This window comes from Callospermophilus lateralis, chromosome 2 (genome assembly GCF_048772815.1).
Source record: "Callospermophilus lateralis isolate mCalLat2 chromosome 2, mCalLat2.hap1, whole genome shotgun sequence".
NCBI lineage: Eukaryota > Metazoa > Chordata > Mammalia > Rodentia > Sciuridae > Callospermophilus > Callospermophilus lateralis.
Window position 1 is genome coordinate 13,181,148 of NC_135306.1, and position 16,187 is coordinate 13,197,334.

At 48.1% G+C, this 16,187-nt stretch overlaps 1 protein-coding gene across 4 annotated transcripts in view; it reads right to left on the minus strand.

Annotated features, from left to right (window-relative positions):
- Nucleotides 1-7,653: 7,653 nt before the first annotated feature.
- Nucleotides 7,654-16,187, minus strand: part of Gsn (gelsolin) — a 53,152-nt gene continuing 44,618 nt past the window's right edge. For all 4 annotated transcript variants that reach the window (XM_076845565.2, XM_076845563.2, XM_076845562.2 and 1 more), the window contains 7 exons: nucleotides 14,004-14,094; nucleotides 12,212-12,382; nucleotides 11,472-11,646; nucleotides 10,607-10,731; nucleotides 10,375-10,452; nucleotides 8,757-8,817; nucleotides 7,654-7,943 (listed from right to left, as the gene is read on the minus strand). In XM_076845565.2, coding sequence (XP_076701680.1) covers nucleotides 7,774-7,943; nucleotides 8,757-8,817; nucleotides 10,375-10,452; nucleotides 10,607-10,731; nucleotides 11,472-11,646; nucleotides 12,212-12,382; nucleotides 14,004-14,094 — 871 coding nt within the window. In that variant the 3' untranslated portion in view covers nucleotides 7,654-7,773. The remainder of the gene's footprint in view (nucleotides 7,944-8,756; nucleotides 8,818-10,374; nucleotides 10,453-10,606; nucleotides 10,732-11,471; nucleotides 11,647-12,211; nucleotides 12,383-14,003; nucleotides 14,095-16,187) is intronic.

The window sequence follows — 16,187 nt, forward strand, 5'->3', positions numbered from 1 at the left end:
CTCCCTCTTTCCTTTTCTATATGTATGTGGAATATGGGGTTCTCAGAACGTATAGTGATCATAAAAATAGATGAAAGATTGATAGCTTATAAATACTGAGAAAGATTGGTGATTTATATGATAATCTACTGTTTTAAATATTTAAGAGTTTGCATTTGTAAGTTGGTCTGTAGTAGGTTAAGTCCTTCTTTCCACTTCTGTTGAGTAGTTCTGCACCCTCTCTCAACAGCCAGGCCAGAGGCTAGAGCATAGTTCAGGACTGCCACCTGATACCCCTGGCGGATACATGATTTGCAGAAAGTGATGTCCTTGTGCTATAACCAGCCCCTCTGGGCCGCATGTGCCTTACCTCTAGGGAATCTTTTAAGGACATTTTTCCTAATGTCCATTTACTTTCTGAACCCAGACTATATTTCAAAATGATGCTCATTGGATGGTAGGTATTTTCTTGTCTACAACTGCCAGAGTTTGAAGAAGTGGTCAAGATCAGTGAAAACGACTTTTTAAAGTCACTATTGGGCAGTCCCTTTGAAAATAGTAGATACATTTTTAACTTCTTTGAGCCTCCTTCATGAGTAAATGATTCCTCTGTGGTCTCCTTCAAGCCAGCTAAATAGTGATCATAAAAACAATATGATCATAAAAACAAATGTGTTTTTTCTCACTTTTGCCTATTTTCATATATAAGGTTTTGAATAGTTCTGATTTTTTTAATAAAAGTTTTCTCTAAGTCCTATGAACAATTGTTATATATGCATTTGAATCACCAAGGGCTAAGAGACTTTTTTATAAATGTCTTCAGAAAACTATTTTCCTGTCTGCATGCTGTTAACTGTGGTACTCTGTGAAATATTCTGATTACCAATCCCATTCATTTAGCTGTCCAAGGAATTCACCATATATCAGGCATGTAATTCCCAATGATCTGGGGCAGACCCTGTTAAGCTTTGGATATCAAGATAGATGTGAGATTTTCGTTTGCCTCGCTGTACTTTCTCAATCACGTATGCCTATGCTGAAAGAGGAAGGGGTCAGCCCCTTTGGACCACGGTTTCTTAGTCTGTAACATCAGGAAGCTCCTTCCATTTTGCAAGTGCCTATAAATTTGAGCAACCTGGCCTGGACAGCTATCTGGTGACATTTGCGACACTTCCTCTCTGAGGCTCTAAATTCACCTACAGAAGTCTAAAAATAACAGTTTCCTTTCCTGGCACCACTCTTGATTCCTGCCCCTAGCTAAAAGCCCTCTGATGGTCCCAGCCTGTGGATGTCACTTCCCCTATACCCCATTTCCAAGCTTATTTTTAAGAAAGCCTTGAACGCAGCTATCCAGGTTCCAAGCTATATTAGAAGCCTAGGCAGCCTTTCAGCTCGGGACTTGAATTGCATTTATATTTTGAATTTTGAATGATGGCATTGTTTGTTTTGTGATGGGGCTCACCCTTGGCCACTGAGGACCAAGAAACCCCGAATCCTGATAAGACTGTCTTCTCAGATGAAGAGCAACAGTGCTCTTGGTTCCATGACTTTCCCTTTCTGCAGATAAAAAATGACCTTTGCTTTTCATCTTTGTGTATTCCTAGCCCATTAGGCTACATGGCAGGGATGGGGAGCATATAGGTAGCTCTGGGATGAGAGCCCTGATGCAAGGGATCTTTCCACACGGCCTCCCCTCCCAAAAATGTACATAATAAAGTGTGTGCAGTTGAACTCGTTTTCTCTGGGTGAGAGTCTATTTCCATCCCTACTTAGTATATGTGTATTTCATTTTTCAGAAGTGTCCCATCAGATCTCCCAGGTGCTGACTGTCTGCCTGAGGAGTTTGAGAACCACATAACCCCCACAGAGCTTCATCCAGCTTCATCTCCCCTTGCCTTCTTCCAACTGGGATAGGAACCCACTTCTTACTGTCATTCAGATAATCACACAGACCTACTTCTACTTAAAATAATGACATAAACCAGGCACAGGCCTGTAATCCCAGCATCTTGGGAGGCTGAGTCACGAGGATCGTGAGTTCAAAGCCAGCCTCAGCAATGGTGAGGCACTTAGCAACTCAATGAGACCCTGTCTCTGAATAAAATTACAAAAATGGGGTTGGGGATGTGGTTCGTTGTTGAGTGCCCCTGAGTTCAATCCCCAATACCAAAAATAATAATAATGACATAAAACCAATGGGTTTCACTTGCAATATCTGACCTTTGAAGAACTGTCGACCTACCATTTGTACAGCACCAAACACCAATCACTTGGCCCTGTCAAGTATTTGTACATATATTCTCAAAACAGTTTCATGAAATACTTTGTTATCCCCACTTTGTAGATGAGGATATTGAGGCTCAAAGGTAAAAACTTAGCCAAAGTCACATGAATGGTAAGGAACAGAGCTGGCATTCAAACCTCTTCAATGCCAAAACCTCCTAAGGTGTCTTAACATATCCTCGATGCTTACCTCCATCCCTTTTACATGCATTACACTATGGTTGTTTTTTATGTAGATCACAAGTTTTTCAAAACTGTCATGCCCAAGCAAGCCTTAAACTTTACTTTGGGGTCATCTGATCTAGCCAAAGTTCAGTACAAATGAGGGTAGTTGAGTGGGTGTTTATAACCAGAGTGTGTTAACAAATCACTGGTCTGAGCGGAAGGAAATCGGTTCTGTGGACTTTGAGCTTATGCAGCCTTGGCAGTACATTATATCTTGTGATGCCCATGGCACCAGGTCCTCCCGAGGTCAGATAGTTAAGAGTAAACTTGGAGTCCTTCCTACTCATCAATGGTTTTCAAACTTCTTCTTAGCAGCAAGCCCCTTTTTTCAAAGGAAACTATATGCTAGCAAAAGATTTAAATTACCTTTTACCAGGTTAAATTCTTAAATGCACATTTATAACCCTGTAAAGTAAATCAGAGTTATGCAAGAGTTATAATCTTAAATCAGCCTCTGTACTCAACTCATTTCTCTGTTTTGCTTCTAAGTATCAGTGATTCTTATTACCACTTGAAAGATAAAATTTGAATCATATTTTTCAAATCATGGAGACACCTCAGAATTCTGGCATGGTTTATTAACCACCCGGTACAGCTTGCAATGTGACCCGAGAGGAGTCACATCCCTCTCGGCCTCATTTTCCTCACCTGTAAAAGGAGACTGCAGTCCACCTGTTTGGGTCTCAGACCTTTTAACAATGTGTTGGACGGGCTGGGGACATAGCTCAGTTTGTAGAGTGCTTGCCTTGCATGCACAAGGCCATGGGTGGGTTCAATCCCCAGCACCACACACACACACACACACACACACACACAGAGAAAAGAATCTGTTGAAAGTTGCAGAGCTTCATCTTTGGAAAGTGCATGCAAAGAATGCACATTCAAATTTGTACACTTAATGGGGAACACTGACCCCACTACCAATATCTACTCAAAGACTTTGGTACCACTGGACTAGATCATCTCTAAGGTCCTAACTTCAAAGCTATACAGCTAACTGAATTGCTCTTACTTCACCGAAACCAAGAAGGCTAAAGGAACCCTATGAATAGATTGCCAAGCTTTCTGCATGATCCCATTTGAGTGCGTTGACCAGGCCATGGGAAACCCCTGGATCCGCTGAGGTGATTTGTGACCATCTCGTACAATGATGCTGATAACAGCAGGCCCACAGCAGATCCAGCCTCAGATCATGCTAAGAAAGGAACTGGACTTGTTAATAAAATTCAGCCCTTTTCAAACTACTCCACAGCCAGAAGAGAAGACATGGGCGAGAGAGGACACTGAAACCGCTGTTAAAACCGAGGTGTTGGGGGTGGGGACTTAGCTCAGTGTGGAATGCTTGCCCAGCATGCTTGAGGCCCCCGAATTAGACCTCCAGCATCTTAAAAAGTTTTTTTTTTTAGAAAGTTCAAGAGGTTTAGTAACCATAGTGGCTAGGAAGTTTCCCAAAACATTCCTAGAGAAAAAAAAATGGCTATAAATTAAGCCCCCTGAAAATTACAAGATGCCACAAGACTATAAGGATTCGCTACCATCCTTATAGTCTTGTGGCATCTTCAGGGGGCTTAATATTCTTTATTTTCAGCATCAGGATCCAAAATGTCTCCACTAAAATAGTTGTCTACCCAGCACTCATTTACCTCTTCCTCCTTCCTGGGAGCCTCGACTTTGTTCAGTTGTCCCCTCGCCCCCTTAGAGCTCTTACCTCCCAAGAGGAGTTCACCCCTAGCAGCTGGGATGATTTAGCCCATGGATAACTCCCCACTCCTGGCCTACAGTAGGTCATGTGACCCAATATAGACTCTTGTGAATTTGGGAGGGGTTCCTTCCTCTTTCCTTTCTTGGAAAAATTCTAGAAACATCCTTTCGCTTTTCCTCTGGGCATTGCCATGCATGTGTGCAGAGCCAGATATTTCACTACCAGACTGGGGAGGGCAGAGCCAGGAGAATCAACAGGAATCCCAGACCCTTTGGTTTGAGTCAACCACAAAGGCCCCCTAAACCCTGGACTGTCATATGTGTGAGCACTGCGGTGTGCTCAGGGTTTGATTTGGTTTGAGTTGGTTCCCATTGGCCCACAGCACCCAGGGCCTTTACTTCCATAAATGTATACCATGGACAACGCTTTTTAAATGTTTCATTTTTGAGCACTTACTCTGGTCATATATTGTGTCAAGTGTTGCCTCCTGTATCTTTATAAAAATTCTCAGTGGCTAGACACTGTTCTCATTCCCATTTTGCATCTAAGGAAACTAAAGAGCTTAAGACCGCATTGCTAAAAGTGGTAGAGCTGGAATTGGAACCCTGATGCCAAGCCCAGCTATTGCCCACAATAGTATATCGCCTCTCAGGAGGTAACAGATGAATACAACATTACCATTATGCAAATGGAGAATTGGAAGTTCAGAAAAAAAATTTTTTTGATACTAAGGATTGAAACCTCATGCTGCTAAATATGAATCTATCACTGATCTACACCCCCAGCTCAGAGGAGAATTTTTAATTAATTTCTAATGGCTTGCACAAAATAAGTACAAAGTAAGTATCTGTTGAACTGAATTGCCCAAGATCCCACCCAGGATCCTTCAAGATCCTGGCCTATCTCTAAGAGATGCCACTTTGGCATCTAGTTCTAGTTTCATTGTGGCTTCTCAGTTGTGGGACAGTCTAAAGTGATGGTGAAATCTCAGTTGTAGGAAAGCTAAAATCTAAAAATATTAGGAATAGAAAATATATGGCTGAAGTGAAACTGTTACTGATTTCATTATTTTGCCCTTGAAGGAAAACTAGGAAGTCAGAGAAATCCAGTGGCCCTAGGCAATTTCCTCTCAGCGCATTGCACAGTTCTCCCTAGAAGTTACAGCCACATCCTGCACCACCGTGTAGACCAAAAGAACTGCCAGGAAGGTCCACCTCCAGTAACCTCCCATGAATTCCCCAGGAAGTAAACTGGCTTTGTCCAAGGTCTCCACTTGCCTTTAATGAATCCCTAGAAGCTTCAGCTAGTAACTGCTGATTGTGTTCCAAGTGTTAATTTGATTGCTTGCTTTGACCACTTGAAAGCAACTTTTTGCGGGTAGCAGACATCATAGGATCAAGTCCAAACCCATCCATGTGGCATTCAAGGGCCCTGCCCACAAGTGGCTCAGCTCCAAAGCCTGGCACCACCCAGCTTCTATCCAGCCACATCCGCTGTCTGCCCCTGAGCACACCATTCTCCTTCCTGGCTTCCTGCCGGTGTCCCTGCTGCACCCTCCGCCCGAGAGGACTTACCAATCCCCCATGTTTCACCCGGAAAATTCCTTCTCCACTACCCTCGTCATTTCTGTGATGAATCAGAATCTCAGGAGGTAGGGCTCATGGGAACTCATGCTTTTAAAAAGCTCCCTGGATAATTTCAGGGCCCAACCAGCTTTGGAAACAACAGTGTAAACACACACACTCTCTCTCTCTCTTCCCATCACATCACCCTCATACTGATGTCTGTTCTTCTACAGTCCCACATAAAAGAGCTTCACTCCATAACTTGGATTGGGACAGGGTGGGGGGAGCAGCATGGAACAAGAGGGGGAAACTTGGTGAGAAGAATCCAGATGAAGGAGGAGAGGGAATGGGCTCTGCCCTCCAGCAGGTTCCTTGGACTGGTTTGCAACGTCCACAAGGAAAAGATTTTGAAGCAGTTCATGAAAATGTTAAAGAGGGACTCCTGACACCCTGAGCATGAACAGAGATTCAAACCCAAGAGATCACACAGGGCACTGAGGAATCCCTCCCCCACGTCTCAAAGCCTGCAAACTTGGGCACAACCAGGGACAGCTCTTAGGATGATAGCTGCAGCAGCAGAGATTTCTCCAAACAGCTCTGGGACAGCAGAATGAACCTGTGGGAACCAGCAGGGGAGAGAAAGATCCAGAAAGATGTCACAGGGTATGATAGCTATGATGATGCACCTTGCCCAGTTTCTATGAGGGAATGTAACTAAGGGCCCTTCCCACAACTGCTGGCTTTAGGCTACCCCACAGCTGCCTCAAGGTCATGCCCCTTGATGACAGAACTCAGTGGGGACATAAGACACACCTGCTTATGAGAGACATGCAACTCCTTCCTTGGCTGACTTTGACTCTGGCCCACAACACTTTGAATGAAACCGATATTTGTACACTTATGTTCACAACAGCATTAACACAACAGCCAAAGTGTGGACGCAACCCATGTGTCCATTAGTGGATGTATGAATAAAACAAGATGTGGCGTATACATACAATGGAATATTATCCTGCCAGATAAAGGAATGAAATGCTGGTACATGCTCCAACACAGATGAATTTTGAAAATGCTATTCTAAATGAAACAAGTCCAACACAGCCAACAGCTATCGCGTGACTCCACACAGAGTGGGCAACTTCAGAGACAATGTAGGACAGAGATTTCCTGGGGTTGTAGGGGTGGGGGGGTGGATGAAGAATTATCATTTAATTAATGTACAAGTTACATTATGTAAGTTGAGGATTATGAAAAAGATTTGGGTATGAAAAAGATAGTGTGATAGCTACTCTGAGTTACATAGTGGATAATATCACTGAATTGTACACTTACAAATGGCTGAAGGGATATATATTTTGCTACGATTAGTTAGCTACAATCAAAAACAACAAAAATAGGACTGTGGCTCAGGACTGCTTGAAAGCTTTGCTCAACCTTCCTGATGGTCAGGAAGGATGCTTCTGCCGGCCTGCTCTCCTTCTCCACCTAGGTCATACTTGCATCCGGGTCTGATGGCCCTCCCAGTCTTCCTGCGAGGCATTTTCCCCAGTACAGCCTGAGCTCATCTCATCTCAGATCAGCATCGGCTTCTTGGAGGACCAGGATTAGCACCTAGGGTGCATGTAGCTCATCTACTGGTTCCCAAACACATGCAAGGTGCCTCTCTGTGCATTTCTCCGAATAACGAGGGACACTGGCAGGAAGACACTATTGCTATCAGGTGCGCAGGGCTGTTGCATGAGGAGAACAGGTAAGGCATGCGAAGTTAACACACTTCAAAAAGCTTTTATTGAATTTAATTTTCAAAGCGCAGATATTTGAGGAAATTCTGCAAGAACCCTGAGATTTTGCAGGGCTGTTTTTGTCTACTGTAAAAAAAAAAAAAAAGAAAAGAAAAAAAAACCCAAAAAACAAAAAAAAACCCACACTCACACACGTCTGGCTCGCCGTAAGATCACTTTGGGAGACAGACAGTTCTAAAAGGCACTGAACAGTGACCCCGGTGGGTCTTATTGCTCCTCAGGCGGCCAGCTCAGCCAGGGCCCTGTCCAAGGGGTCCACAGACCAGTAGTCGTCATCCCAGCCGAGGAACCAGCCCACAAAGGAGGGGGGCTCGAAGCCTTGCTTCACAACAACGATGGGGGTCCGCCTGTCCCGATTAGCAGGGTCCGTCTCGATGTACCGCTTAGCTGTAGACATACATGTGGGGAAAAAAAAAACCCAAGAATTTTTAGCGCCTCCCCCACCAGGGAGAGGGTGGTTCAGGACATGAGCTGCCACAAAACTCTCAGCCCTTCCTTGGCTAGGTCCTTTGGAAGATATTATAGAACCTGCATTTACGTTCCCAGTTCCAAAATCAGCTCCAGGAAACTACTAGGGATTTGCTCTCCTACATCAGAACCCTGTTGAGTTCAGCTTTCAGACCTCCCTGACGCTGGGTGCAGCTGCTCCTCTGGCCCTTCCTTCCCCTGGTTTCCCCTGAGGCTTCCTAAAGCAACCAACCTGTTTTTTTTCACTGCCTGCTATATAATGGCTTCTGGATGCCCTCCACAAGCCTATGCAATGCTTGGTCCCTAGCTGGGCACTATTGGAAGGAGTGGGTGGTCATGGGGCCTTTGGGGAGGTCTTCTGATCACTGGACTTGTGCCCTTAAAGAGAACAGTGGACTTTGCTGCCTCCTCTTTTTCTGAGTCACAACCTGAGGTGAATGGCTTTGCTCTACCACATTCTGCCTCATCAGAGGCCCAAAAGCCACAGGGTTGACTGACAGTGGACTGAAACCTCCAAAACCGTGAGCCAAAATAAACCTTTTTCTCTTTATAAAATGATTGTCTCAGGTGTTTCTAATAGTAACAGAGAGCTGACTAATACACCACCCAGGCAGGGATTACGAGGGACTGACTGTGAAGGAGGAAGTGCTCAACTCGTGATGCTAACTTCCAGACCAGTGCCCTAAGCTGTGCCCACAACCCCACAGCCAAAGATCACACAGACATCCTCACCAGATGTCAAGGCTTCCATCTTTTCCTCTTCTTGGGAATCCTTTCCAACCCAGACAAAGACCTGGAGGTATGAAATGAAAAGTACATGAGGGGTGCTGACCAAATTCCCTGCTGGAAGAGGAATGGGGAGGCACCAGGTACTGGACAAGACAGAGCCCTCAGCCGACTAACAGAGCCCAGAGCTGGAAGGATGTGGAACAGAGGTCACAAAGTGGTAACCTACAAATGTGTTTGCCCACCCGCCATATGTAATATCTTCTTCCACAAATTCAGGAACCAATGATGACATAGAAGTTTAGATTTCCAACTTCTCTTAATAAATTAGAGGATCCAGCCGCCCTGGGTGTCCACTCTCACTTGGATGAGGCTGGGCAGATGCAGTTTGCCTCAGGCTCCTCTGCTCCTTCCCATCTCCCCACCCCCGCCTGACCAGGTGCCATCAGATATTGAGTTGGAGACACCTCTCAAAAAGTTCATGAACAATCCATTTAAAGGGATTTATTTGTTGAACAAATGAGTAACACATTCTTATTCATTTATTCATTCAACACATATATATTGAAAGTCTCCTACGTGCCCATCTCTGTCTGGGTCAACATGGGTCTAAGACTTGGGATAAAAACAGCCCACCACCACTACCACTGCTTGAGCCTTACGAGAAGTTCTATTTCACATAAAAGTCTATTCAGCTTATTTTTATGTCATCTGTTTTTATGCATTTCTAACATTGCTTTCAAGAGCACTGCCTTGAATGGCCCTGGACAATAAGATGCCTGACTCGATGGCTCTTTATTTATCAGTGTGTTGCCTCCTAAACTGGAAGCCCCTCCAAGGCAGGTACTGTATCTACTTGGCTCATCAGAGAATTCCCAGCACTCAGCATTTTCCCGGAAGATGGTGGTGCTGGCTGAGTGGACTGATAAACAGATGGACAAGCTGATTAAGTAGCTCATGGATCAATCAATGACATGTTGGTGCTGATCTTCCAGCTAGGAGCCCAAGAAGAAGCCCTGTTGCAGGGATGGGGAGGCTCATGCCCCAGTGGCCATCTATTCCACAACCCCGAGGACTCTGGGAGAAGGCAATCTGATGGGAGGGGTGACCCCACACCCACCAAGAGAATGAGCCCTGGGAGGACAAGGACTCCATTCATCCCTCTATTCCCAGCATCCAAAACAGAGAGCACCAGGCACAAAGCAGGCGCTCAATGGATTCTGGTTAAATGAATGAATGAACAGTACTTTCCCAACTGAGTCCAGCACAACAGTCCCCCGGTAAGAAGAAGCAGAGCCCAGAGCCCTCTGAAACAGAAAGAGGGGCACTTCCAACTCTACCCCCCATCCCCGGGTGACACAGGAGCTCAGCCTTCTTTACCAACAGGTTTAGGTGAGCACTCACCATCTGCACCGACATGGTGCACTGCGTCCCCAAGTAGGAACCCTCACTCCCATTAATAGCAGATGGAGCAGCGGCTTGGAGGGGAAACGGCCTGCCGCACTTGGGGACTTTCCTGAGAACACCTGGTGCTGCCTGTTGGCAGGTCACCTAGCCACTACTCCTAGAGCTAGAGGTCCAGCCTCTCCCCCTCCCTCTGGCCTTCACCTTGCTTCTCACTCACCTGGTCCCAGGTGTCCAGGAGCATGACGTCATCGGTAGCCAGATCTTCCTGCATGAGTTCGCCGGGAACCTCTTCGATCTGGGGAAGACAGAAGGAGGTTCGTGGTGGAAGGGCATCAGCACCCTTCCCTTCCCCCCGGAGGGAGCTGCAGGGCTGCCTCCCAGGCAGGGGATCCTTTCTCCTGCCCCTGGGGCCCACTGGCCCCCTGGGACCCATGTCTGCAGAGGCTCACCACGAAGCGGCCGATCTTGTTGGAGCAGGCAAAGAGGCGAGGAGGGTGGGCATCCATCTTCTTGTCCTTCAGCCGTGGGGACGTGCGGTAGGCAGCCTTTCCGCCCAGGGCCTCCCAGAAGCTGTCTATGAGGGGAGGCCACAGTAGTTGCTGAGGGATGCCACTGTCACACTAGCTGGGTGGCAAGCCCTACCAGAGCCCAACCAACTGCTCTGCACCCCAACTCCACCTTCAAATCCCAGGGGGCCAAGGGGAGGGGCCCCGGGGAGTCTGAAGATGATGAAAGGGAGGCCTACAGAGGGTACCCTTGGCAGAGGCCCAGCCAGCACGACAGCACATGGGACGGGGATAATCATCACCACTTATCAATGAGGCAGTTGAGGCTCAGAGAGGTTCAGTAACTCAGCCAAGGCACAGAGCTGGTAATCAGTAAGCCAGGATGCAAATCCTTTCTGATCTCAATCTCCATATTCTTCCCACTACACCTGCTCTGTCTCGGCCTGTGCTGCCCACATGAGCATACGGATGTTTAAACTCATTAAAATTAAATGTAAACCAAAGTTTGGTTCCTCATTCCCAGAAAAGGGAAGATGCTCTTCATCTAAATTCAGCAAGAGAAGCAGCCTGATGGCTTCCTGGCAAGTGACCACCTCCTCCAGCATCCTTCCCAGACTCCCCCGGCCTGTGCTGCACTCTCCTGTCTAACTCCTGAAGACCACCCTCTCCCTGACCACCACCCCATTTTAATCCAATCACTTCTCTTTAACACATGCTGGGGACAGGCACTGGGGACAGGTGGGAAGATAGAGCCCTGAGCAGAAGGAAGGAGGGAAAGCTGACAGCTGCAGAGCCTGCCAGCTCCTACCTGGCTCACTGCCTTCTGCGACCTGCACAGGCTGGGCCTGTAGCACCTTCAGCAGTTCCTGGGCCCCCGTCTTCTCGGCTTCACTGGCTCCTGCACCCACCCACAGGTAGGCAGCTGAGGGGGTTTTCAGGACAAAGGCATCGTTGGAGTTCAGAGCACCAGCCTTGGGCATTACCTGTGAGGAAAGCGCTCACTTTGTCAGGAACCAGATACAAAGCCCCAGGCCCCTCCTCACAGCCCAGGAGACCCTGCATGGGGACCAGCCAGTGCCCAGGTGGGGACTTGGGAAAACACACCCTAGCATAGCTGAGTGCACAGACTTTGGAAGCTGAGGGGTGCAGCTGACTCCCATGAGTCTCTAATGCACAGTGATGAGCCAAGATGATTCTAGAATTCCAGGCTCCATTAACGGAGGTTCACCCTTCTTCTCCAGGACTCAGACCATCTTGGAGAATTATATTTGGGTCTGTGCCTCCCACCATGAAAGGGACAGGGCAATTAGAATGGGATCAGGAACGTGTCCAGGTGGTGCAGGGTAGGAGCTGTGTTATGGAGGATGTGCTAAAGACCCTGGGCATCCTTGAAACGGGGGGACATCTAAGACAGTCCCCTGCCAGTGTAGGAAGGTAGAACGTGCGCAGCCCCTCACCCGGCCCCACCCACTCCTGGGCCTGTGGATCTGCCCATCAAGCCTGGCAGGTTCCAGGGGATCCCTCTGGGATCCAGGACCTGGGCATTACCTCAACAGCCCGAGTGGCTCCAGAGCTGCTGGACCGGACCTGGAAGAGGCGGGTACTGGCAGGGGCAGTCTGCCCACCTTCGCGGGAGGTACCGCCCTTGTAGATGATCATGGGCTTCCCGCCAAACAAGCTCATGAGATGAGCAGGCTCCTTGCCCTGGACCACACGGCTCTGGAGGGAGACAGGAGAGCAAGTTGGGAAAGGGGGGTTGTTGATCAGTCCTTCTGTGTGGCACTGCACCCCCCCCCAAACAAGGCCATCACACAATGTCTGAACGTGACCCTGCTGCACACAGGCGCTGGGCAGGGAAATTGGGGTTCCAGGAAGGCTGGAAACAATGCTATTTCCTGAGGTCCTCTGGGTGCTGCCTTGGCTGCTCCCCATCTCTACCCCCATGAGGACTTGCCTCACTGACCCTGAGTCTAGTCCAAGAACCAGGGAAGCCCATGTTTGCAGATATTCCCTTAAATGGAAGTTAAGGATGGGTGGTGGACATTCTTCCAGAATGGTGACGTCAGTTCCAGACACCAAGCCGGTGCAACAGAGGACTTCCAGATCTGGAGAGACCCTTCCTGCACGCGGGGCTTGGTGGTGGAGGGACAGGAGCAAGCATCACACCAAGATGTGTCACATCTGCTTCTGCCTGAGTGCCTGCCTCCCTTCCAGCCCAGGCGTGGTCTCTGCTCACTACATCGGGGCAGCCACCTGCCCTGGCTGGGCTGCAGCTCATGTCTCAGAGCCACCTGACGGGGCACCAGGCCCCGCCTCAACCTCTTGGCTTCTTCCTCTCTGAGTGGGGCCCAGAGCTACTGCCAAGGCTGCTGTTGGGATGAATGAGCAAAGACAGTGACCCCCCTCACTGTCTGGTACCCAGACTGTCACAATCATCAGGAAGCTGACCACTGATCCACATGCAGAGCCCCACCCGCCCCAAGGGCAGGATGGAGGTGGAACTCTTGTCTGCTTCTCCCACAGCCTGGCTCTGCAGCCTTCCAGGGCTCAGTCAGCAGCCAGGGTGACCTTTTAACCAGAAATCCCTTCACCCAAGGTGAACTTCACCATTCAGCAACTCCCCACTGTTCTCTGGGTCAAGGTCAGCATCCATCACTGTGGCCTCCATGTGGTCCAGCCCCTCTGACCACCCCTTCAGCCTCAAGTCATGTCACCCTCACACCATCTGCTGCCTCCATCTCAGGGCCTTTGCATATGCTCCTCCTTCCACCTGGAACGCACTTCCCTTCACTCCAGGCCTGGCCAACTCCCGACTTGTCTGTTAGGCCCCACCTGAAGAGTCCCTTCCTGGGAGCAGGAGAATGGCTTCTCAAATCTAATTAGATCTTTTGTGGCATTTATGTCCTTATACTTACCACACATGTACACAGGAGGAGCCCTGCATGTCAGGCGTGATTGTAACTCTTACTCCTCAACCAGAGGAATTCTGTGAGGTGGGTACCATTGTCACCCCCATTTGGAGAACACAGAGGCACAGAGAGGCTAAGTGACTTGGCCAAGGTTGCCCAGAGATGAAGACAGCGTTCAAACCCCAGCGGCCGCTCCACACCCATCTTCTTACTGTCCCACCTCATTGTCTGTCCCACTGCCCTCTCCCACAGTGTCTTATCATTTGCTGGCTGTGCAGTCACAGTGTATGGCCCACATATCCATCAGTGTGCATGTGTGCTGAATGTCTACCTTCCCCTAGACTCTAAGGCCCATCAGGATGGCTGCAGGCATGATGGACAGACAGAGGAGTGACCAGGCCACAGCCCAGAGAGGCAGTGGGGTGGCTCACCTGGACAGGGGTTCCTCCCAGTTCCTCATCCAGCTGAGCAGAGAGGATAGCAGACGCAGCGACCTCATCCTGGGTAGACTGGGCGCCCTGCCTGGAAAAGGAAGTGAGACTCGGCACTGAGGTTTCACAGAGTCCTGGGCCTGAGAAACCCACAGAGCTCCACGCTGCAAGTGATGGAACCGAGCTAGAGAGAGCAAGGGGCTCTCGAGAGAGAAACCAGAGCCAGGAGCCAAACCAACACGGCCAGCTCTTGGCTCAGCACTGGTCTTTCACAGATCTGAGTACCACCAATTGGCTTCCCTCTCCTGGATGTGCCTGCCCCACAGGGGCTTGGCTGGGTCATCCTGTGCTGGACAGCCACAGGAGAGGGTGCTCTGAGACACAAATCTGAGATCCAGTAAAGTGGCCAAGGACATTTCTCTGTGTGGAAAGGCAGGTTGGAGAATAGCAGGCGGACTTGAGACCAGTTGTGGGAGAAGACACCAGTTGATTCAGCCTCATGTGGACACAGGCAGAGAGGTCGGCACAGACTGGTGACTGTCCAGAGAGGGGACAGATAGGGGTGGCTGGGCTTTCTATCCCACCCCTTCCTGTGCGGCCTAAATGACCCATTACCAACGTCTACTATCTGAATAAGCAAAATCTGACAAATCAGTGTGCTGCCACGGCCAATTATTTTAAAAGGGCTTTCTTAAGACCTTACACCATGTGCACGTAGTATCTATTTTTTAATTTTTTAAGCAGCTTTTAAAAAAGGATGAAGGTGTCAAAAACTGAGATCCATTCTACAAGCTAACTGCCCGACATTCCTCAAAAACGTCAAGGTTATAAAAAGAAAAGGAAAGAGGGAGAAATTGCCACAGGGTCCAGGAGTCTGAGACGAGGAGTAAATGCCATGTGGGTTTCCGGGTTAGATCTGGGTCCATGGGAAAGGACATGAGTGGGAAAACTGGGGGAATTCCAGGAAAGCCCACAGACAACACGAGGCATTGTATCAATGGCAAGTTCCTGAATGAGGGTTACCTAAGATGTGACCACAGGGGAATCTGGGTCCTGGGTGTACAAGAACTGTCTTAAGATTTTTACAACTTCCCTACAAGTCTAAAATTGTTTCAAAATAAGAAGTTTTAACAAGAAGAAATATAAAAGCCAATAATCAAATGAAAAGTCTGAGACCGTATACAAAGCAAAACACAATTTTTAAAAATCTTTCTTAGTATTGTTTTGCTTTTGGTTTTTTTTTTTTTTTTTTTTTGGTTATTTGGGGAGTTTAGTTTTGTTTTTTGGTCCTGGGGATGGGGCCCAGGACCTTGCACATACCAGGCAAGTGCTCTACCCCTGAGCCACATCTCAGCCTCAAACACAAATGTAAACCACACTGAGACATCAAGTTATAAACTATCAGGTTGATAAAACATCTAAAAGTTTGACAGCACAGTCCAGGGGTGTGGATACAGGGAAACAGGGCCTGTCACATGTTGCTGGTGGGAATACAAAATACCACAAATACTCTCCAGGGAAATTGGCCGCCATCTATCAAAGTGACAGGTGCACTGGTTCTTTGACCCAAACCCCCTTTCTGGGAACTCGCTCTAGAGGGACTTCTCTACACATTCCACATGATGTTTGTTTAAGATTACTAATCTCAGAGATGCTTGTCATAGCTAACGACTGGAAGCAACCCAACTATGTCTCAGCAGGAAGCAGGTTCAATCAGCCACAGTGCCGCCACCCCAAGAAGAGGAAGCTACGCAATGACGTTGACTCCTCTGCAGGAAGAACTGAGTCCAAAAAGCAAAGTGCAGAACAATATACACAGTACGCTCTCTCTTCTGTGAGAAAGGAAATTAGGAATATAAAGTTATATTTGTTTACATTTGCATAAAGAACAAGTGGAAGAATGTGCCAGAAATTACTGAAAGCGGTGACTCCCTGCAGGATGGGTTCTGGTGCATGGGGTTTCTCTATATTGATTTCTCAATAATACCTTTTTATCATTTTGATTTGGGAGCTGACACAGAAGGGACCCCTGTGAAAACAGGATCCCTTAGGATAAACACCTGAGGGCCAGCTCTCAGTCTTCGGGATCTGACAGCCACAAGAGGAGTTAGCGGTGTCCCAGTCTGCAAGGCCAAGAGGGTGAGGCACCTCACCGGGGGACAGTGGCCAGGAAAGGCAGCTCAG